A 24635-nucleotide genomic window follows, 5' to 3' on the forward strand; every position below is an offset into this window, starting at 1 on the left:
ATAAACTAGATGATAGGTAAATATGATGATAAACAGGTGACAAGAGTGGGCAGATAGGTACATTATGTAAATAGATACCAGAGCTGACAACAGATACAACAGAGAAGATATACAAAGACGACAGATAGATACAGATGACAGATACACAGACGGTAACTAGATATAAACGACAGACAGATCATAGGTAGACGATGAAGAGATGGACGACTGATAGATGAATACGGACAGGTTTGCAGAGATTGCCCCCTGGTTGCTCACACACTCAATGCAGGAGAAGGCCTCTTTCCATCTTTCTTTCCAACTGAAAGCTGTGGACCAGCCCTGCAGGGAATCACACAGGCATGGAACAGGCTCCGGGTTTTATTAAAACCAGAGCAAACTCAGTGTCTGCAAAACTTACCAGCAAAAAGCACAGCCGCCAATGAAGGCAGGACACAGGGAAGGGGCGGGAGTGTGGACGGAAGGCTGCACGTCAGACAGAAGAGCCTCGCGTTCACAGGACGGGGAAGAATCCCCAGGTCCACAGTTTCTACGAGGGGGATGCCTGCTTTCTGTGTCCACCCTGCACGTCTCACGCAGAAGCCACACACTTCACTATTTAATCATGCCGACCCCTTGAGAAACAGTCCGGCTCTCGGCTATCTGGACGAGGGGCAGCGTGACTCCTAACCTCCCCCGAGGCACGTTTGGGATTCCAGGGAAGAACACCCTCTTTCCCTTCCGGCACACTCTCCGTTCATAACGTCCTCAGTTGCGTGATCCGACACGTACGTTACCCAGCTCCGGGAATCACTCCAGAGCGTCCGTGCGGGAGATGAACAGCATTTTCTTGGGAGACAGGGACACTTACAGACAGGACAGAAGACCTCGACAGCCGTGCCCTGCTGGTCCTTCAAGCCTCCGCTTTTGCTCTTTGGAAATCAAGCCGGACAGTCCGTTCATATCACCGTCACCAGCAGCGGGAAACTGCCGTGCGACCCGACCCCGAGAAGCTGCCCCCGACCCCCGGTGCCCCATCCTGGGGGCGGGCTGGGCACCCCAGGGCCAGCGAGGGGGGCAGGGACTCGCCGCAGACTTCTCCACGGAAACCCGACTCACCCCGAGAGCATCTCGAATATGAGGATGCCGAGCGCCCACCAGTCCACGGCTCTCCCGTGGCCCTTGCTCTGGATGACTTCGGGGGCCAGGTACTCGGGGGTCCCGCAAAGGGTCCACGTCCTGTGGGCAGAGAAAGGGGTCCACAAAACTCAGCTGTGCTTGGCCAGTGCATGCGTCTCAGAAGCACTGAAGGTTAGTCACTGAATTGATCAACAAGATGCCTTAAACCCTCGCCCGGTAGATAAAGACAGTAACCTCGGCTTCCCTGACGTTTGTCCTTTATAGCAAACACTCTGTAACCAAGAAAGAATCTGAGTAACGGCCCTGTTATCACGGCTGTGTCTTCTTCTTGGTGCTTACCTTTGCTGCTCAGAAGCAAAACCCCCCGTCCCTGTTTTCCCATAAAATGATGGAAAAAAGGATTCAAGGATTGACTCAAGGGAACGACCCTCAGAAACCCAGACGTCTGCTTTATGAATAAATGAGCTGGTTCTGTGCCCCCAGAGGAAACACCAAGCGACAGCTAAGTGCCTTTTCCACCTGCTCTGCAAAAGGCCTGAAGTGTTTTTGTGGGTTCGCGGTCATTTTAGTATCCGTGGTGGCTTTTGGAAATCCTCAGGTTAAGGGGCTCTGGGATGTTTGGGGTTTAAATGGGGCGGACAGCTTGGGAAAGGATTTTCTCCCCAGGAGTTGAGACTTCCAAAATATTTAGCTTTTAGCGCCACCTAGAGGACAGCTGGCTGAAAGCAAGAGATTCCAACCAGCCAAGCCGGACCCAGCGCAGAAAGCGGAGATTTCTGATCGCGTGGGTGGTTGTTTTTTATTTGGGTCGTCCCTTCCTTGTGCTCCCACAACAGATGGGAGAAGCAGTCTTCTTCTCCTTTTAAGAGAATTCTATTTATACTTTAAAAAGCCCCAATGTTTAATTAAAACTTATAATTTGTAACATTTCTGCTGAAATATCTAAATTTTTATGCCCTATGGAAAATAAAGAATGATTTTCCTAATTTTCTCTTTATTTGTATATCTCAGTATGGAGGATTTTGCTAACAAAAATTCACCCGTGAAAAGATAAAAACAATACAAACTTCCAGCTGAAAGATTAGGTCCTGGGGTTGTAACATATGTCGTGGTGACTATATAGTTAATAATACTGTATTGTACATTTGGAAGTTGCTAAGAGAATAGATGTTAAAAGTTCTCATCAAGAGTAAAAAATTGTAGGGCTTCCCTGGTGGCGCAGTGGTTGAGAGTCTGCCTGCTGATGCAGGGGACGTGGGTTCGTGCCCCGGTCCGGGAAGATCCCACATGCCACGGAGCGGCTGGGCCCGTGAGCCATGGCTGCTGAGCCTGCGCGTCCGGAGCCTGTGCTCTGCAACGGGAGAGGCCACAGCAGTGAGAGGCCCGCGTACCGCAAAAAAACCCCCAAAAAAACAAAACAAAACCCTGTGTCCAAAGCATAGGAAAATAACACGCTATGGTCATGTTCACGTTTTATATGACAGATCAGCGATAGTGATTAATATCCAAATAGGGAAACCACGGACTTCCCTGGCGGCCCAGTGGTTCTTTGCCTTCCTATGCAGGGGGTGCAGGTTCCATCCCCGGTCGGGGAGCTAAGATTCCACAGGCCTGGTGGCCAAAAAAACCAAAACATAAACCGGAAGCAATATTGTAACAAATTCAATGAAGACTTCAAAAAGGGTCCACATCAAAAAAATCTTAAAAAAAAAAAAAAGGGCAACCAAAGGAGATGCCGGGGAAAACACTGCTGTGACACATGAGCTATGAGCTCCATCGGCGCCTTCAGCCAAAGTCTGAACGGTGACTTTCTCTTCCCCAAAGTGCAACTGACACAGCTAGGCTGTTAAACCACTAAGAAGATCTGGAAACCGTCTGGTTCCAGCCCACGTTCTTACGTTGGGTAAACGTCCAAGGCAATCAATGTCATCTGCCTGTTTTGTGTTTTTGGTGTGTGTTTGTCATCATGATATACGCTAGATCCCCAGAACATATTTATCATATAACTGGAAGTTTGTACCTTCACCCATTTCCCCTTCCGCTCATCCCCTGCCCCTGGCAACCACCATTCTACCCTCTGGTTCTATGAGTTCAGCTGTTTTTTTAAAAAATTAAAGTACAGTTGATTCACAATGTTGTGTTTGTTTCAGGTGTACAGCAAAGTGATCCAATTTAACACATTTTTTTTCAGATTCTTTTCCATTATGGTTTATCATAGGATATTGGATATAGTTCCCTGTGCTCTACAGTAGGTCCTTGTTGGTTATCTATACAGTAGTGTGTATCTGTTAATCCCAAACTCCTAATTTATCCCTCCCCCACCCTTTCCCCTTTGGTAATCATAAGTTTGTTTTCTAAGTCTGTGAGTTCGTTTCTGTTTTGTAAATAAGATCATTTGTATTATTTATTTAGATTCCACATATAACTGATATCATATGACATCTGTCTTTCTCTGTCTTACTTTGCTTAGTACGATAATCTCTAGGTCCACTCATGTTGCTGCAAATGGCATTACTTCATTCTTTTTCATGGCTGAGTAATATTCCATTGTATACATGTACCACATCTTCTTTACCCATTCATCTGTCAATGGACACTGAGGTTGCTTCCATGTCTTGGCTACTGTAAACAGTGCTGCTAGTAACACAGGGGCACATGTATCTTCTCAAATTAGAGTTTTCGTCTTTTCTGGATATATGCCCAGGAGTGGGATCTCCAATTCAGCTTTTTTAGATTCCACACGTTAAGTGAGATGCCACAGTATGCGTCCTTCTGTGGCTGACTTATCTCACTTTAACGCCCCCAAGGTCCAACCATGTTGTCCCAAATGGCAAGATTTCCTTCTTTTTAATGGCCGAATAATATTCCATTTTATACACATCTCCTAGCTTCTTTATCTACAAGCCAAGAAACACGTGAGGCTACCAAAAGCTAGGAGAGGGGCACAGAACAGATGGTTTTCTAGAGCCTTTGCAAGGAACATTGCCCTGGCAACACCTTGATTTCCTACACTGGCCCCCAGAACTGTGAGGCTGTAACATTGTTGGGTTAAGCCCCTTCGTTTGTGGTACTTTGTTATGACGGTCTCAGAAGCCAAACACCCACCCCTTGTGGGCCATATCACATCAGCCCTCACCCAGTTCACCTCTGCTTCTAAAGCACCTGGGGTTTTCACACTCCACACTGGGTATTATAACTTGTGCTACGTGACGGGCTACAAGCTAAATGATGGCCAGGGAAACAAAACATTTGGAAACACAGCTTTGGAGGTCCAGAAAATTGTCATAATGATGTCCACGTTTATCTCTTTAAAGAGGCTGACCACCCAGTTGCCCCCTCAGGCTTGGAGAGATGACATCATGTCACGTAGACAAGGAGCTACAGCTCAGAAAGGGGATGCGATGGGGTTTCCATGAGGAAGAACTTCAGGTTCTCCTTGTGACTTTGCCCTGGGCTCGGCGAGAGGAAAGAGTCGAAAGTGCAGAGGCGACCACTTCACCCCATGCAGATGGCGACCATCAAAAAAACAGAGAACAAGTGGTGACGGGATGTGGAGAGAAGGGAGCCCCCCTGCACTGTAGGTGGGAATGTAAAATGGTGCGGCCACTGTGGAGGGGCCTCAAAAAACTAAAAATAGAATCACCGTTACGATCCAGCAATCCCACTCCTGGGCATATACCCACGGGACATGAAAGCAGGGTCTTGAAGAGATATCTGCACACGTGTGTTCATTACAGCACTGTTCACAACAGCCAAAAGGGAGAAGCAACCCCAGTGTCCCTCATGGATGAATAAACAAAAAGGAATATATCCAGACTATGGAGTATTATTCGGCCTTGAAAAGGAAGGGGACTCTGACACCTGCTACAACGTGGAAGAACCCTGAAGACATTATGCTCAGTGAAAAGGAAAACTACCTAATGATTCCACTTACATGAGGCCCCTAGAGGAGTCATATTCATAGAGACAGAAAGTAGATGGTGGGTCCAGGGGCTGAGGGTGAGGCAGTAGGGGAGCTGGCATGTTTTAACGGGGACAGAGTTTCAGTTCTGCAAGAAGAAAAGAGTTCTGGAGACGGATGGTGGGGATGGCTGTACCACGTACTGAATGTAATTCATACGCTGAATTTTACGCTTAAAATTGGTTAAGGTGGTATCTTGGATGCTATCTATATTTTGCCACAATTAAAATTTTATAAAGTGCAGAGACAGAAGAGGCTAAGAAAGGAGGGTGTCCCCGTGGGCGGGAGATCCAGGAACAGGTGTCTGATACCCAGAGTCAAGGTAAGGTAGCCTCGGCAGAAGCTGGACCAAGGGCGGGTTTGGAAAGGATCCGGGACCAGTAAGTCCAGACAGAGCTGTGTGGGACCCACGTCCAGCTGGCACGCTTCTGCCAACGAGCATGTCTCTGGGGCAGCCACTTAAAAACTCTGGGCTGCAGCCCAGGTCCAGACCACGTGTGCCCGGGTTGCCTAGTGTTGCCGTTGTGTCTGGCACCTGTCTGTAGACAGGGAGAAAGGAACGGCATCTTAGGAGGGAGAAAATACCCTTTGCAAAGAACTCCTCCAACAAGAGATGCAATGATGAAGCACTGATAGAAGAAACCCCTATCTTGCAGGTTTCATGTAAAGAAAGTAACAGTGTCTGCTCACTGATACGTCTGTCCACTCTCTCTGTTTCTCTGCCCATCATCGAGCTCACGCTGACCCTGCTGTGTAAGCAGTGCATCTGGTCCGAGCCCTCCACAGGTCCACTGGAGTGTTGGGGGTCTTGGGCGGGAGTGTTCAGCTCTCTCCAGGAACCCACCCAAAGGTGCTCTTGGGTCCCTGCTTCCCTTCTCCATGACACCTCTCCATTCCCAATCTCTGATTCTTTTTTCACATGACAGACTCTTTCCCATTTCCCTAGGACCCCCTGTGATACAAAGTACCATTCCACTTTCAAATCCTATGGAAGGAATGGAAGGTCACGTTACGTTGGTGCAGATAGAAATTGTATGGTCTGGTAACCAGCCAGGAATTTGGGTGCAGAAGGTGGCCGTAAGTTCAAGGAAGGAAAGGAGATGGGAGACGTGGGTTCTTCCCACACGGAGTCGAGCGGGAAGGGGCTCACACTACCTGCTGGGCTTTTTCAAGTGGCAACCCGTCAGGGTGCACAGAACCACCTGGCGGTCCAGCTGGGAGTTTCTTGTCCCCAAGATTTAAGCTTAGGAGCATCTTTCTTCCCGCCACACCCAGCTGAGTCAACTCAAAGTCAACCCTCGTCGCTCTGGCTCATGAAATTCATTAATTCTGCTGAGAGATCCAGGTACTGGCCCGTGAATGCTGTATTCCCAGGTGGGGCACATCCACGGTGGCCTGAATCTAGCTGGAAGCCTGGCGCTTAGCTGATGTCCTCACCAGGTGCAGGTGGGTGCAGATAATTGTATCTGTGTTAGGTGCGGTGTCTCCGCTTACATGTGGAAAGGTGAGTCTCTCCCTGGCTTCATCCTGGGGTATGGGGCACAGGTGGAAGGCTGTATGACTTTCTAGTTTCTCAGTAAACTCAGGTAGCCTGACCCCCTCATTCAAGGAAAAGCTTTCTCCAAAAAGCCCCCAGGCTTCTTGGATGTAGAGAGGCATAAACTGCTAGAAAGAGCTTCAGACTGCAGTGAACGTCCTTAAAGCCCTAGATTTCAAACAGTACTGCAGTTCCCTAAAAAGTTAAAGAGAACTTCCGTAAGTCCCAGAAACCTCAGTCCTTGGTTAAGGCCCCCAAAGAACTGAAAGCAGGGACTCTAACAGACATGTGTACACCCAGGTGCATAGCAGATGATTACTGTGCAAGGTGGAAGCAGTCTTCTCCTTTTAAGAGAATTCTCTTTACACTTAAAAAAGCTTCCTGCAAAAAGCCCCCATGCTTCTCGGACGTAGAGAGTCACAAATTGCTAGAAAGAGCTCCAGACTGCAGTAAATGTGTTACGACAAGACAGACAGTGGGGGATGTTACTGGGAGAGTGTGCCGGTCCAGGCTGTGAATTATCGATGCCCCTGATCTTATCGTTTCTGCTCACTGGCTCTTGAAGAGAGGGCCAAGTGACACCCGCCGTTCTCAGTTTTCTCACTGTTATCAGGTCCACCACAACTGGGGGTGGGAGACCGTTATCCAAGTATGCTCTGTGAAACAGACGTCCAATTGCTCATGTGTTCCGACTCCCCCACTGCCTTCCATGGCATCCCCACTGAGTTGAATTGTGTTCCCCCCCAAAAGTCCTAGACTCCGGTACCTGTGAATGTATTTGGAAATAGGGTCTTGCAGATGTAATCAGGTTAAGACTGGGACTAATCCAATGACTCGTGTACTTAAAAGAAGAGGAAGAGAGAGAGATCTCTCTACTGTATTAGAAGGAGGCCATCTACAAGCCAGGAAGAGGCCTCACCGGGAACCAACTCAGCCAGCATCCTGACCATGGACTTCCAGAACTGGGAGAAATACATTTCTCATAAGGTCACCAATCCTATGGGATTAGGACCCCACTGTCATGACCTCATTTGACCTTAATTACTTCTTAACAACATGATCTCCAAATACAGCCACACAGTGGGGGTTAGAGCTTCAAGACATGAATTTTGGAGGAATACAAGTTCAGTCCAGAGCAATGAAGGTGATGGTGATGGTGGTGATGGAGGTGATAATTATGGAGATGATGGTGGTGATGATGATGATGGAGATGGTGGTGATGATGATGATAGTGGTGATGATGGTGATGATGATAATGGTGATAATGAGGGTGATAATGAGGGTGATGATGACGGTGGTGATGGTGATGAAGGTGATATCTATGGGATGATGATGGTGATGACAGTGGTGGCGATGGTGGTGGTGACGATGACGTGAGGGTGGGCATGATAAAGTCAGAAGCACCTACAGTCTACTCAATGCTTACTACATGAGAGGAACCGTTCTTAGGAAATACTTTGCATCGAGCAGACCCATCCATTGTTACCAATCACCCTGCAGGGTAGGAACAATTCTCATTACACAGACGAGCAAAACCAAGGCACACGGGGTGACGACAACATACAACGTACTCAATCTCTCCAGCTGGAGAGCGGCAGACACAGGGGTCCAGCAGAGGCAAGTGGTCCCCATATCCACTCTTCATTCCTAACTGCCCCTCTGAGGTGCTTCCGTGAACAGAGGCTCTTGGTAAGGGAAACAAATTTAACCCGGAAGCCGTAAGGTACTACCACTTGGCAATTGTGGGGATACACGCAAACTGCCTTACCTCTCAGGGCCTCAGATTTCTCAGCTGTAAAATGATGACGGTTGGCCAAACTTATCACCGAGTGCATTTGTGAAACACTTTATTGGTTGTTTGTTTGAATCAGGGCTTCCAAATAAAATGATTAAAAAAACCCCAAAAAACTAGCAGGTGGACTATATACCACACGTTACCAATAGGGGGCAGCACCAATGCCATAAACCAATTTTTAAAACTATATAAAGTCCTCACACTCTTCTACGTAAAACCATCCCATTTTATTCTCAGCCATGAAATAGATGAAATTCTATAGGGGAAAATCAGATTGCATTTAACAGCAGCCTAGAACGAAACTGGGTCATTTGTAGAGACATGGATGGACCTAGAGACTCATACAGAGTGAAGAAAGTCAGGAAAACAAACATCGTATATTAATGCATATATGTGGAACCTAGAAAAATGGTACAGATGAACTTACCTGCAAAGCAGAAATAGAGACACAGACGTAGAGAACAAATGTATGGATACCAAGGGGGAAGGAGGGGTGGTGGGATGAATTGGGAGATTGGGATGGACATATATACACTATTGATACTATGTATAAAATAGATAACTGGGCTTCCCTGGTGGCACAGTGGTTGAGAGTCCACCTGCCGACGCAGGGGACACGGGTTCGTGCCCCAGTCCGGGAGGATCCCACGTGCCGCGGAGCGGCTGGGCCCGTGAGCCATGGTCGCTGAGCCTGCGCGTCCAGAGCCTGTGCTCCGCAATGGGAGAGGCCACAGCAGTGAGAGGCCTGTGTACCACAAAAAATAAAAATAAAAAAAGAAAGACAAGCTGTAATATGAGTTGGTGACGGTGTGGAGAAAAGGGAAAGCACGTCCACTGTTGGTGGGAATGTAAACTGGTGCAGCCACTATGGAGAACAGGATGGAGGGTCCTCAAAAAACTAAAAATAGAGCTACCATGTGATCCAGCAATCCCACTCCTGGGTATATATCTGGAGAAAACTCTAATTCGAAAAGATACATGCACTCCAATGTTCATTGCAGCACTATTTACAATAGCCAAGACATGGAAGCAACCTAAGTGTCCATCGACAGAGGAATGGATAAAGATGTGGTGTGTATATATATATACATATATATATATACACATATATACACAATGGAATATTACACAGCCATCAAAATGAATGAAATCATGCCATCTGCAGCACCGTGCATGGACCTGGAGATTGTCATACTGAGTGAAGTGAGTCAGACAGAGAGAGACAAATACCATACGATGTCACTTCTGTGTGGAATCTAAAGAAAAAGGACGTCACAGCGCAGAGGACGCAGAGCACGCTGCCAGAGGCAGGGGGCGGGAAGATGGGAAAACGGGGGAAACGCTCACGTACTTGTCCACCAGTTTCTTGGCGAACCCGAAGTCAGTGAGCTTGATGTGACCGTCTCTATCCAGCAGGATGTTCTCCGGCTTGAGGTCCCTGTAGACGATCTCCTTGGAGTGCAGGTACTCAATGGCACAGACGATCTCCGCGGCGTAGAAGAGCCCGGTGGAGCTGGGGAAGCGGCCCTGGTTGCGCAGGTAGCTGAAGAGCTCACCACCCGGCACGAACTCCATCAGCATGTACAGGAAGCGGGCATCGTGCCCCGTCCAGAACCTGCGGGGCCAGAGCGGGAGTGAGGGCTGCGCCTCGGAGGGACAGGAAGGGACAGGGACGGACGGATGCTGGGATGGCGCTTAGACGGAGGTCGTGTTCCATGAACAGGTCACGTTAAGATATATCTCTCGGTAAGACATGATCATACGAAGTGAAGTGAGTCAGACAGAGAAAGACAAATACCATATGATGTCACTTCTATGTGGAATCTAAAATGAGACACAAATGAACTTATCTACACAACAGAAACAGACTCACAGACACAGAGAACAGACTGGTGGTTGCCAAGGCGGAGGGGGTGGGGGAGGGAAGGACTGGGAGCTTGGGGTTAGCAGACGCCAACTATTATATAGAGAATGGATAAACAACAAGGTCCTACTGTAGAGCACAGGGAACTGTATTCACTCTCCTGCGATAAACCATATGGAAAAGAATATGATAAAGAATGCATATATACGTATAAGGGAATAACTCTGCTGTGCAGCAGAAATTAACACGACATTGCAAATCAACTATACTTCATTTAAATCTTTAAATCTCTAGGTCCATGTTAGGATACTCATATACATGGACAGATGCAAGACGTGTGTGGACAGATGTTAAGATTTGGTAGAGGGCTTCCCTGGTGGCGCAGTGGTTGGGAGTCCACCTGCCGATGCAGGGGACACGGGTTCGTGCCCCGGTCTGGGAAGATCCCACGTGCCGTGGAGCGGCTGGGCCCGTGAGCCATGGCCGCTGAGCCTGTGCGCCCGGAGCCTGTGCTCCGCAACGGGAGAGGCCACAACAGTGAGAGGCCCGCGTACTGCAAAAAAAACAAAACAAAACAAAAAAAACGATTTGGTAGAGATCGATGTTAAGATATGTCTATAGGTATTAGAACAGAAAAACCAACACATAAGCAGATGATTATTTTGTAAGAAAAGATACATCCCTAGGTAGATGTTAAGATACTCATACAGATGGACCGATGCCCACATTTGTGTGTGCGGCGATGCTAAGATTTGGTAGAGAGCGATGTTATTGGTACAGATACATGTTAAGACATGGCATAGACAGATGTCACGTTATGTGTATAAATACACGTTAAGATCGATCTCTAGGTGGATGTTAAGATACTCGTATAGGTGAACAGATGTTGAGATATGTGTGTGGACACATGTTAAGGTTTGGCAGAGATCCATGTTATGGGTACAGGTACCCATTCGATGTGCTAAGATGTGGCACAGATGATGTTAACGTTACGTGTACAGACACACGTTTGGACACGTATAGGCAGACGTTAAGATTCAGGTGCACGCAGATGTTAGGATACAGGGAGACACAATGCTAAGGGATGGCTATCCTGTCGACGTGCAAAGGTCTCAGAATGGCCAAGAGTAAATACCAACTTCTGACGATAAACTGGTGAAAGGCTTGTTATGGGCTGAACTGTGTCCCCAACCCCCAAATTCATATGTTAAGTCCTCACCCCAGGACCTCAGGAGGTGATTCGATTAGGAAATACGGTCTTTAAAGAGGGGATGAAGGTAAATGAGGTCACTAGGGTGGGCCCTGATCCCATAGAACAGGTGGCCCTATAAGAAGAGGAGATCAGGACACAGACACACACAGAGGGACGACCCTGGGAGGACACAGGGAGGAGACGGCCGTCTCCACAGTCTCAAAGGGCACCCACAAGGCCGACATCCTGACCTCAGACTTGCAACCTCCCCAAACATGCACCAATAACTCTGCTGCTACAGCCGTGCCATCTGGGGCGCTTGTCTCACAGCCTGAGCAGACTCACACGGGGTGGGCACACCTCAGGGATTACACCTGGTTCAGTGGCCCCAGGGTCGTCATCAAGACTGCAAATTTCCAGTCCATTCATGATGGCCTCCCAGACACCTGCTGGGAAAGGTGGCCATTAACAAAACCCCAAAGCAAGAGACTTCTAAGCAACGACGGGTAGGAGATGTCCCCAGAGAGTCAGAAGAGACGCGTCACCTTTAGAAAGGCGCTGACTGGCTCTGTTCACGGGAGCAAAGGCAGCAGCGAGAAACTGAGGAGAAGAGAAGAATCTAGATGCGAGAAGAGACAGAGTCCTGAATGAATTTTAGAGGTCACGGCAAAGAGGAAAAGCAACAGCTACATCCTGGGGAGATAAGCACTGATGGAGAGGAAAGTTTGCCTGTAAAGGAGATGTACCTACGTATGGCTGATTCACTTCGTGATACAGCAGAAACTCATACACCATTGTAAAGCAACTGTACTCCAATAAAGATGTTAAAAAAAAAAAAAAAAGATGTAGAAAAAAAGAGAAACGCTCTTTGGAAGTAAGGGCTCTGTTTCTGAGCGGATTAGGACACAGACGTGTGACTCACGCACAAGCATATAAAGGTCCCCCCGCAGGATCGGGACACACAGACGACGATGTGAAGCAACGCGAGGCTACTGTGCCAGCGGTGCCTGATCCCCGAACCCCCGGGCCGGGCATCTTCTCTGCTCAGGACACTGTGCTCCCCTCCAAGGCTGGTCCCAAAGAGCTGCGTCCCTCTGGGCTTCCATGAAAACAAAGGATGCTCGGAGGAGCCGGCGTCCTTGGGTGAGGATGCGCAGGGCACCATGCACCAGATGGTCCTGGCTGCTGGGAGGGGCTGTTCCAATAAAATAAAGAAAAAAACAGGCACGCCTCGTTTCAGTGTGTTTTGCACACACCGCATTTGTAACAAATGGAAGGTCTGTCACAACCCTGTTTTGCAAGCAACTCTACGGGCACCATGTTTGCCACAGCATTCGCTCACTTTGTGTGTCTGGGTCCCCTTTTGGTAATTCTCGCGATAAGGTCCCCTTTTGGTAATTCTCGCGATACTTCAAACCTTTTCGTTATTGTGGCGACCTGTGATTTGGGGTGTTTCTATTGCAAAAAAGCAAGTCACGGAAGGCTCCGAGGTTGGTGAGCAATTTTAACCAATAAAGTGTTTTTCACTGTGGCACCCACACTGCTTTTCTTTAGACACAATGGTACTGCACACTTAACAGACTACAGTCCAGCGTAAACGTAACTTTCAGATGCGCTGGGAAACCAAAAGCTTCGTGTGACTCGCTTTACGGCGATATTTACTTTACTGTGGTGCTGTGGAACGGAACCCACCGTTATCTCTGAGATCTGCCTGTAATCAACCGTATCGATATATACACAAAGCACTGGAGGAGATAGTTTGCAATGACCCAAAAACTAGCTGGAAGGAAAATCACGAAGCAATAACCGAGTGTGGCAGTGGTCAGGAAGGTGTAAGTTTATGCAATAAACAAAAAGATGGGGGACCTCCTGGGCGGTCCAGTGGTCAGGACTTGGTGCTTTCACTGCCGAGGGCACGGATTCAATTCCTGGTTGGGGAACTAAGATCCCCGTAAGCCTTGCGGTGCGTGCGGTCAAATTTGAAAAAAAAAAAAAAAAAAAAAAAGATGGGCTGCAGAGAGGAAAAACGCCCCCCGTTGTGGATGTGAAAAACTTTTCTATGCCCAAGCGAAGCCTTTTAAAAAGAAAAAAGGACAACATACTCTTCTGATGTTCAAATGAATGGCTTTTTTGTTAAGCACTATGGTTTTTATGTCTTTGCACAATATGGGCCACGCGTTACGAAAGGGTTTCTCTACATGCGCGTTTCCACGTGCAGACTCTTTGCACGACGGGTGCGGTTGGGGGATGACGGCTACCCTCCGATAGGGTTGCCATACATGCCATTCTTTCTCGGTGTTCCCCGTTGATTTCTGTCTCTCAGAGTGAGAGACGGCCCGGGGTCCTGTCTGTAAGAAGCACAGTGGCAGCCCCGTCTAGGCGTTGCTTTTCCCCCAGTTCCTGATAGCCGTGCATCTCTGGCCTGTTCCCCTTCTCACATCTGACAGTTCAAAGGCTCGAGATTTGCAGTGTTGAAACTTGAGGGAACACAGGACGCAGGAAGAGTGCTTTGGGGTTGTGGGTTGTGGCTATTGCTACTGGAGTGGAACACAACTTTGCTCCCCCCCGCAAAGTATCTCTTGGCATGCGGATTATTTCGACTTGAAAACAATCAAAGACTCAAAAGAGAAACTTTGACCTTCTCGCTAATAGCCTAAAAGAATTTAGACGGAGGAGCTGTTCCTGGGACCCCTATCCTCACCAGAGATGTCTGCCCGTGATATGGGCCACCCGTGGTGGGGAAACAGCAGGGCCTGGAGATCAGGGTCCACTCCGTGTCCCATTGTCTCTGCAGGCTCAGCAAACACTTGTCTACCAACTTTTTCTTTTCCGTCTCCATGTCGACGGCCTTCCTCCCCTTTGAAGTCCCAAGCCACTACCCCAACAGGCTCTTTTGTCTTTAGCTGAAGATGATAGCATTTAAGATGAGGGTTTGGACCATGTCTGTGAGTGACTCCGTTTTCCTGGGTCTCTCCCGTGTGTCCAGGGGATTCAACTTTCGTGTGACTTTCTCCTGTTCATCTGTCTCACGTCCATTTCATTCTCAGACCAGCCAGAAGAGCCTGGAAGGATAAGGAAAATGTCTTCCTCCCCGACATGGCTTTCTGGAGAAATCGTCTGAGCAGACGCCCATCCTCCTTCCATCATTTAAAATCGAGATGAGTCGTTATCTTTGGGCCGCCCGCCCTCCTTCTCCGATCCACATACCTACGTGTATGGCAAGGATGTTCCGTGCCGTGACGCTTGCATAGAAGCGCACGGTACCCCAAACGCATGACAGCCTCGCTGTGTTTTGCGGGCGAGCTTAGAACCCAGCAAGGGCTTTGCGGTTCTGACGGGGAGATGTGTTCTAGGGCAGGGGTCCCCAACCCCCAGGCCACGGTACTGGTCCGCGTCCAGTTAGGAACCGGGTCGCACAGCAGGCGATGAGCCGCCGTTCCGCCCCGCCCCCCCACCGCTCTCATTACCACCTGAAGCCCACCATAGACACACACCTTCCGTGGAAAAACTGTCTTCCACAAAACCGGCCCCCGGGGCCAAAAAGCTTCGGGACCACTGTTGTAGGATCCTGACACCTGACTGGTGAACTTGTACACCGAACCTCTACGTAAACTGGTGACTTGCTGAATTTCTCTGGGGCAGGGCGGATGGCCAATCTAGTTAGCACTCATCTGGGAAGGCCTGGTATTCTGGGATTTTGGGGCCGAACTGAGCCCTTAAGAAGACGTGAAACAGTCAATAATATCTAAGCAAGGGCACGACCATTTTCTACAGCTGTGAATTGGGTTGAAAAGGTAGGAGAAATATATATAAGCCTATCTCTCTGCTGCTCCAATGCACGCACGCACGCACACACACACACACACGCACCTGGAGGGCATCAGTGAGCTGCTAGGCAACTCACTCTTTGCGTAACTTCTGTAACTGCTCCCACAGACCCACTACCAGGCTAAGAAGCTGCCCTGACGTATTCCCAGCTCCGGCAAACAATGGATCACAAGGTTCCAAGGCAAACTCATCTCAAGTCTCAGGAGCATCAGATAATGAACAACGTGGGGAGGTGAGGACAGAACCCAGATGGGGTTAGGAGCGAGGAATGAGACGACTTTCAGGGTTGAGCAAGTAGGTGGAGTGCGTCAGTCCCCAAAAATAGCGTGGCTGGACACCAGGTGATTCGGGAAGGAGGCCGGGGTCACAGTCTCTCTTTCCGTCCCCTGGGCTCCAGGGGAACTGCAGTTTCATCCACGGGTAGGTCGACCGACACAGGAAGCAACTGAGGGTGAAGTGTCTGTTATCCGGCTCCCAATTCCTCACACGTCAAGCCCTTCTCGGATACCAGCTGGGTGTCCTAGAATTCAACTCAGTTCTGGTACTATGCACCCAGAGGTACCATCAGACCCCATGGGGTAAGGGCTCAGTCCCACAAGACCCCAACGGCAAGTCCAGGGGGCCACCTGTGCTTCTGACCGACCGGCTGCAGGTGGAAGGTTGCCACGACCTCTCCTTGGGTTTCATCTGCTAGAACGGCTCACAGAAGTCAGGAACGTTTACGCGCTAGATCGCCTGTTTATTATAAGAGGAGCTAACTCAGGAACAGCCAGATGGGACCAATGCAGAGGGTGAGATTTGGGGAGGGGGCAGGCTGCACTCTCCCCAAATCTCTACATGTTCACCGACACGGAAGCTCTCTGAACCCTACCTTCTTGGGGTTTTATAGAGGCTTCATTACGTAGGTCTGATGAACTCACTGGCCACTGGGAAGTGAACTCAACCTCCAGCCCCCCTCCGCTTCCCAAGGTCAGGGTGGGACTGACAGTTCCAACCCTCTAAGGGTTGGTTCCCCTATAACCAGCCCCCAGCCACAGGTGACCCGGGGGCTTTCCAAGACACCTTTATGGCTCTCGACACTTAGGAAATTGCAAGGGTTTTAGGAACTCTGTGCCAGGAACTGAGAAGAAGACCAAATAAATATTTCCTAGGGTAAATCACCGTATCACAATCTCAAATGTCACAAACAAGGGATCGAGTGGGGAGAACTATACCGACCGACCAAGCTGGATGAAGATGTTCGTTCCACAAATATCTAATGAAATCAAACAAACCTTCAACCAACCGCCATACCTACGAAAGCCACCGTATATTAAGCGGATAAGTCATTTTTGCCTTTGTAGATCACACGCAGAAGTGATCCGTCATCAGCTTGCTTAAGAAGCAATACTTTTCAAATAAAGGCCCCCATAACGAATAGAACTTACGGCTATAAAACAAACAAAAGTCCTGAGGGCCCTGACGCCACTTTCCTCCTCCAAATCACGAAAATCAGATACATTATCGAAAGGAAGAAAACAAATTCCTCCGATACATCTTTGCTTCAAAGCTCCACCAGTTAAGAGGTTTCTTGTATGGAAAGAAGTTGTAAAAAGTTGGGTATTATTAACGATCGGAAGTAAACGAATATTCAAACAGTTCCTGACATCACGACTCCAAGAACAGTTACAGTCATCGCTTGGTGCTTGTGGCTGACAGGAGGCAGTCCACGTGACCACAGAGGAATTCAACTCTTGAGTTTAGAGAATCAGAAGCGGGATGAACTGCAGGAGCTAATCTGTTCATCCCGTCATTCTCATCAACTGCAGGACCGAGTCTATAAAAAAAATAGAAGTTCGAGGGCCAAAAGCAAGGTTTATCACGTCGCTACGAGAAAAGCACGCATGTAGTGGATCTAAAAGGCGTGGGACCCACGGTTAGCATCACCAAGCAGCATCTCCAGTAACTCATGATCGCCCGTCTTTATTGACCTCACCACCCACTGGTTTTCTCTGTTTAGTGGATACATCTGGACAAGGACCCACTTCGGGGACTTCCCTGGTGGTCCAGTGGTTGAGACTTCGCCTTCCAGTGCAGGGGGTGAGGGTTCGAGCCCTGGTCGGGGAAACTAAGATCCCACATGCCTCACAGCCGAAACACCAAAACACATAAAGCAGAAGCAATATTGTCACAAACTCAATAACGACTTAAAAAATGGTCCACATCAAAAAAAAAAAAAAAGAAATCTTAAAAAAAACCCAACAAAGGACTCACTTCAAACCTGGCAATGTCCTATCTTGGACACACTGGAAAGGGCATCTCCCGTTTGGCCTGTCATGAGCCTTGTGGGAAGCAGGGGAACCAGCTCTAAACACCGAACACAGAAGGGGGTGTGTGTCCCAGCAAGATGGGAAGGGTTGCCCAGGTGTATCTGTGGTCGAAGGAGGCTGGGGACAGACATACAGGGAAGTTGGAAACTGAGGCACCAGTCAAACCCTAGAGCTGTGGATGCACCGTAGGGAGTCTGCATTTTGTTGACGGCAGGAAGGAAAGTCATTGACGGGACTGGAAAACAAAGGATGACAGTTGGGTTTTCATGTCAGAAAGAAGCCCCCGTCTCCAATCAAGAGTGGATAAGCCCTGGGGAGGTGACTGAGAAGAAAGAGAGGGGACCCAGATGAACAAAGGTGGACGGACTTTGGAGATGTGACTTACAAGAGGAAAGGGCAGGTCTGGAAAAGATGAAAACTCTAACTTGAAAAGATCCATGCACCCCTGTGTGCACAGCAGCAGTAGTCACTACAGCCAAGACATGGAAGCAACAGAAGTGTCCATCGGCAGAGGACTGGAAAAAGAAGACGTGGTACGTGTACATACAGTGGAATACCACTGAGCCATGAAAAAGAATGAAACAATGCCGCCTGCAGCGGCATGGATGGACCTGGAGATGATCATGCTACGTGGGGTCAGTCAGACAGAGAAAGACAAACGTTATACAGTATCACTCATATGTGAAATCTAAAAAGTAACAGAAATGCATCTACGTACAAAACAGAAACAGACTCACAGACCTAGAGATTATCATACTGAGTGAAGTAAGCCAGAAAGAGAAAGACAAATGCCATATGATGTCACTTAGATGTGGAATCTAAAATATGATACAAACGAACTTACTTACACAACAGAAATAGACTCACTGACACAGAAAATAAACTTATGGTCACCAAAGGGGAAGCGGGGGGAGGGGTTAAAAAGTAGGGGTTTGGGGTTAACATATACACACCACTACATATAAAATAACCAACAAGGACCTACTGTACAGCACAGGGAACTGTACTCAATAGCTTATAATAATCTATAATGGAAAAGAATAGGAAAAAAGTTTTATATAAATATATAAAACGGAATCACTTTGCTGTACACATGAAACGAGCACAATATTGTAATTCAACTATAGTTCAAAGAATTAAAAAAAAGGAAGAGGAAAGGGCAGAAGCCCTGGTGAGAGTGAACACAGCAGCAAAGAAAAGGAAATCAAAAACAGTGCCCGGGGGGTGGGGGGGTGGGGGGGGACCCAGGAGCTGGAAGGGCCATTTGGGGGGAGTCCAAAGGAGGAACTGATTGGAGGTGTGGGGCAAAGAGGAAGGTCAAGAATTCCTTTCCAACATGAGGACCCTGAACTGCCTGCAGAGACATCCGGGCAGAAGGGACCAGGCGCCAGGTGGGTGGATGAGTCTAGCTTGGAAGGAGCAGGTGTGAGTGAGAAGCTGAGCTTAGGAGTCTAGAGTGTCTAGTGTGCAGCAAGTGTGACTACAGTGCATGGTTTTGGGAGCACGTGCACACGTTCACACACGTCCGTCCCCTATACCACGTCCGCTCCCTGGTCCTCACACCTCTACCTTGCACGGCCCATGGCCCAGCTTCTCTCCAAGGAAAAGCTAAGAGACCTCCCTCCCTTTCTGTACGCCCTCACCCCTGCCCGGCCTCCTGGAAAGCGTCCACCCAAAATGCCCAGGAGGGATCTCTACGAAGCAGAGTTAAAAACAGTGAGAGGCAAAAAAATAATATGCTGTAAGAATGCCACACTCTGCATGTGTGTGTGCGCGCGCGCACAGAGCTCTTTAAGCACGGGGAGAAGGACAGAAGGCATCATACCAAACTGTCCACGTGGTGACCTGGTGATGATGGAGGGACAAAGGAAGAAAGAAAAGGGAATGAGGCAAGCCGAGGAAAAAAAATAAAAAAGAAAGAAAAGCAGAGAAGAGAAGAGAAAATGCTTAAGCACTCTCCACGGGCAGGAAAGAGAAAGAGATGTTGAAAATGCACTCAAGGAGTTGAGGCTGGGACTGAGACGCCTGTACACCTGTGTTCACAGCAGCATTACAACAGCCAAGAGGTGGAGGCAAACCAAGTGTCCGTGGATGCATGATGGATATAAACAAATGTGTTCCAGTCACACAATGGAATATTACTCAGCCACGAAAAAGGAAGGACCTTGTGATACAGGCTACAATGTGGACAGGCCTTGAGAACATGATGCTTGGTGAGAGAAGCCAGCCCCCAAAGGACACACAGTGTGGGATTCCACTCAGAGGAGGTCCCTAGGGTTGTCACACTCATCAGAAAGTAGATGGTGCGGCTGGGGGAGGGGGAGGGGGACGCAGTGTTTCATGGGCACCATGAGTTCCAACTTTGCAAGATGAAAAGGTTCTGGAGATGATGGTTGGGATGGCTGCACGATGTGGATGGACTTAATGTCACTGAAGTATACACTTAAAAATGGTCAAGATGGCAGACGAATGGATAAAGAAGATGTGGCACATGTATACAACGCAATATTGCTCGGCCATAAAAAGAAACGAAGTTAAGTTAGTTGTAGTGAGGTGGATGGACCTAGAGTCTGTCATACAGAGTGAAGTAAGTCAGAAAGAGAAAAACAAATACCATATGCTAACACATATATATGGAATCAAAAAAAAAAAAAGGTTCTGAAGAACCTAGGGGCAGGACAGGAATAAAGACACAGATGTAGAGAATGGACTTGAGGACACGGGGAGGGGGAAGGGTAAGCTGGGACGAAGTGACAGTGGCATGGACATATATACAGTACCAAATGTAAAATAGGTAGCTAGTGGGAAGCAGCCGCATAGCACAGGGAGATCAGCTCGGTGCTTTGTGACCACCTAGAGGGGTGGGATAGGGAGGGTGGGAGGGAGAGATGCAAGAGGGAGGGGATATGGAGATATATGTATATGTATGGCTGGTTCACTTTGTTATAAAGCAGAAACTAACACACCACTCTAAAGCAATTATACTCCAATAAAGATGTTTAAAAAAAAGTCAAGATGGTAAATTTTATGTGAGGTACATTTTACCACGATTAAAAAATTAAAATTGAAAAAATGCATTGGAGAGAACATATTAATCAATTATTCCATAAACAGCAAAAAAAAAAAAAAGTGGCCGTCATTGACAATGAGTAGGAACACACTGGCAGAGACGTCAGCTCTGAGCTCAAAGAAGCACTTTCCACCTTTGATTATTGTCTTTTATTTGCAAAGTCTGCAGTGAGCACCTCCCTTGTGGCATTTTAATTAACTTAAAAGGCAGCCTCATCTAGCTGGAGACACCTAACTTTAAAGTTGGTCACAATTTCTCCAGATGCTGCCGTAAAGCTGGACTCTGCCGTTCAAAAGGAGAAAACAGAAAGCCGCTCACGTCACCCTTTCTTGAGCCCCATCGCCCGGCGCAATCTGAGGTTCTGGAACATCCCTTCCAGTTTCCGAACCGGCTCCACGGTAACCAGTGCCCCCCGCCCGCACCGCCGAGGGGACCTGAACTTGTTTCCCCGTCCCCAGCCCAGGCTCCCCTTGTTGTGGATCCCAGGGGTCCCAACGCTCGGTGGCTACATCTGATGCCTTCCCAAGGACGACCGTTCGCTCTCTCTCTCTTCCCAGATGGCTCCCTGGAAACTGCCCCACCTGGAACCCTGTCTCTCCCGTCCAACTTCCCAGGCGTGTGCCAGGCCAGTACGCCGCTGTGGAAGGCGGGGACGGGGTGACCTCGTGCTCTGTCCTCGCACCCAAGTCCCCAGCTGAACGCACAGGGAAGCGCACCCTCCGAGGTGCCCGGGCGCACAGTGTGTCCATCTAACCTCCCCAGAAGCGCCCTGGGGGCCCGTTCCCATCTCCTACCCCCGCTCCTGAGTTACACACCAGCATCGATGCTGGAGCTCCCCCCCACGTCCAGCCTTGCGTCCAAGGCGGACTCAGATCCCTCCCCATGTCCCAGCCTCCTGGCTGACCCGTGGCCCCTGCACCAAGCATTCCCCCCACCTGTCAGCCACCAAATGCCTTCTCCTTCTGCGAGATTCTGCCGCAGCATCCTCAGCGGCTTAGGATCTCCGGCCCCGAAGGGCTGACGATTCCGTCCTTACCAACCACGCTGGCATCTACCAGAGCCTCATCGGGAACGTCACAGTTTCCCTCCATCAGGAGAATTCAAACCTCCCTTTTACAAGCATCCACCTTGCCAGACACCCCAAAATTCAAAATGGACATTTCGTTACGTTCGGACAAAGCACAGAACAAGGAATTGGGAAGTGGCCGTGTTCCTTCTGTCACAGCCGTCCCTTGCAGGCGATGGTGAAAGAGGAAGGAGAGCTATTTCTGGACTTTTGCTTCTGAAACTCAAGTGCAGAGGGGTCAAGGGAAGTCTGAACAGGGTGTTCTTTCCTCCTTAACTACCAGAAAAGCCAAGGAACAGGTTTACTAACTACCCGTCCATGTGCCATGGAGATGCACACGAGACTCAAGTCTGTGGGCAGGAAGAAAGACCTTTCCTTTAGGCTATGGGCTCGTCCTCTCCAGACTAAGACCCAAGTTCCTCTATGTGGAGATCCAAGCTGTCATTTCGCCAATAATGAGAAGGATGTGCCCCATGGGTGATGGACCTCTGAGTTCTTTCATACCCAGATCTGTAGCGGAAAGCCAATGAAACATGGCTGGCTAGCTGGGTCTTCTACTGCGCAATGAGCGACACAGCACTGGGACTGTTATTGGGTCCACAGGCTCATCACCAAGACGAAATGATGGAACTCCACGTGCAGGGGCTGGGACAGGAAAGTGAGAATGCACCCACACCCACCTAGTCTCTGTGTGTGCCCCTATCACAGGTGTTATCAACCAACCTTCCATCCATCATTCAACCCATCCATCCATCCGTCAACCTATCTAATCATTTGTCTACCATCTGTGTATCCATCCATCCATCCACCCACCCATCCATCTACCCAAATATCTACCTATCGATCTATTTATCTCACTATCTATTTCTATATCACCTGCCTATTCATCCTGTCTTCCTTTCTTCCTTCCATCCATCCATCCACACATTCTTTCTTTCTTTCTACCTACCTATCTATCTATCTAGGCAGTGGTCTGTAATCAGGACTATTTCACTCCCTGGGACATTTTCTGTCAACGTCTAAAGACATTTTTTGCCATCACACCACGGAGGGAGTGTGCTCCTGGCATCGAGTGGGTAGACACCAGGGATGCTGCTAGACCTCCTCTACTACACAGAAGAGCCGCCACCACAAAGAATTTCCCGTCCCCAATGTCAGTGGCGCCCAGGTGAGAACGCCTGTCCTGGATCCCACCAACTCTAAGATGCCATAGATTTCTATATGCACAAAGGGCAGGGAGCAGACACAGGGTCCCGGTCTGGGGGGGGACACAAGCCTTCCTCCCCGGGACACCTTGACTGTAACACAATCCTTCTACACTGAGTTTGTCAGCTCTTCTGAAATTATCTCTACGCTGGCTGAACCGGCCTTCAGGATGGCTTTATCCCAGAACAGAATGTATTCTCTGATGTGGACGTAATGAACGTCCTGGCCGACTTTCAACAACGCAGCCAGTAGCACTTCAAATACCGCACGCTAATGACACCGTGGGCGAACGTGCCAAACCGTTCACGTGGAAGTTGAAACTTGAGTCTTTGTTCGGCGTGATACCCGGGGTCATCGGTATTCCATGTGGCTTCACGGGAACATGAGTAAGGCTCACTCAACACTTCTGGATGGTATGAAAGGCAGATGTTGGGAGAAGCAACTCATTTCCAAGAGAAACTGCACAGCTGGGGGGATTCGATACCTGCTTCCCTCGTGGTCTCTTCCCACTAAATCTGGTGCCCCATCCAGTGGCCCTGGGCACCCCACTCCCCCTGTTCACGGGGCTGGTCAGATACAGCGCTCTCCCCATTACGTGTGGGGCACCTCTAGAGTCTGCTGACCCTGGATCAATTCAATCCCAGTTTTCAAACACCGCCAGGCCCCTCAAGTGATAATGCACAGAAAACTTCCAAAGGCTACAAGTACTTTATAATAAGACCCCTGTGCACTGAAAGACCTGCACTTAGCAAGTCACTAAGTAGTAGTGTCCACCCCAAAATCTCTATGCTGAAGTCCTAACCCCCAGGACCTCAGCATGTGGCTGGATTTAGAGATGGGGTCTTTAAAAAGGGGATGAACGTGAAATGAGGTCACTAGGCTGGGTCCTGATCCCGTAGGGCTGGGGTCCTTATAGGAAGACGAGGCCAGGACACAGACATGCAGAGGACAGCCTTGTGGACTAAAGGACCAGGAAACGTTCCTGCCTGTTGGCCGTAGCACAGTTGGACCTGACATATAAAAAGACTACACTGAGGTGTGCCTGCACCCAGTGAGCTGTATGGCAACAGGAATATCAAGGTAGCAAAGAGACTGTCAGATTACAGAGCCACCACAGTGCAGAGAGATCACACTCTTTAAAATTAGAGAAAACCCGATTTAGATAACCTGGGGTCAAATTGCATCCCACTGAAACTAGGGCTTACAGCCTTTGTGATGGAAACAATTCAGGTACTTATCCAAAAGCACGGAACGTCGGAATACACAGTCTGCGTCCCTCTGGATTCGGCAGTCTACCCTACCTGAGGAGGAGACCGCCTGATTAGCTGTCCAGGAGTCAAGGAAGCAGAGTTGTCTGACTAAAGCTCTGTTTTTCACGGTCCTCCTTTTCCCTACTCCCTTTTAACTTCCCAAAGCTCAAGGATTCTATCCTGGGGACTCCTCTGACGTAGTTAGAAAGCACCCCCTAGGCTGGTGCCCACTCCAGGAGACGACGGGGTGTGTGGTACTTTGCTGGGGCTGCCGTAACAGAAGACCACAAACTGGGTGGCTTAAACAACAGAAATGCATCCTGTCATAGTTCTGGAGGCCAGAAGTGCAAGATCAGGGTGTTGGTGGTTCCTTCTAGAATCTCCAGGGAAGGATCTGTCCTAGCTCCTTCTACAGCTTCTGGTGGTTGCCAGCAACCC

General features: G+C 48.9%; 1 protein-coding gene across 1 annotated transcript in view; it reads right to left on the reverse strand.

The window, feature by feature from the left end:
* Positions 1-24635, reverse strand: part of LOC309817728 (cAMP-dependent protein kinase catalytic subunit PRKX) — a gene marked incomplete at its 5' end in the record, with an annotated part of 80327 nt that overhangs the window by 21241 nt on the left and 34451 nt on the right. Inside the window, 2 exons of the mRNA XM_082646999.1 lie at positions 1099-1218; positions 9764-10027. Of these exons, the coding sequence (XP_082503125.1) occupies positions 1099-1218; positions 9764-10027 (384 nt within the window). The remainder of the gene's footprint in view (positions 1-1098; positions 1219-9763; positions 10028-24635) is intronic.

The sequence above is a fragment of the Grampus griseus genome (genome assembly GCF_964374135.1).
Source record: "Grampus griseus genome assembly, chromosome: Y".
Lineage (NCBI taxonomy): Eukaryota > Metazoa > Chordata > Mammalia > Artiodactyla > Delphinidae > Grampus > Grampus griseus.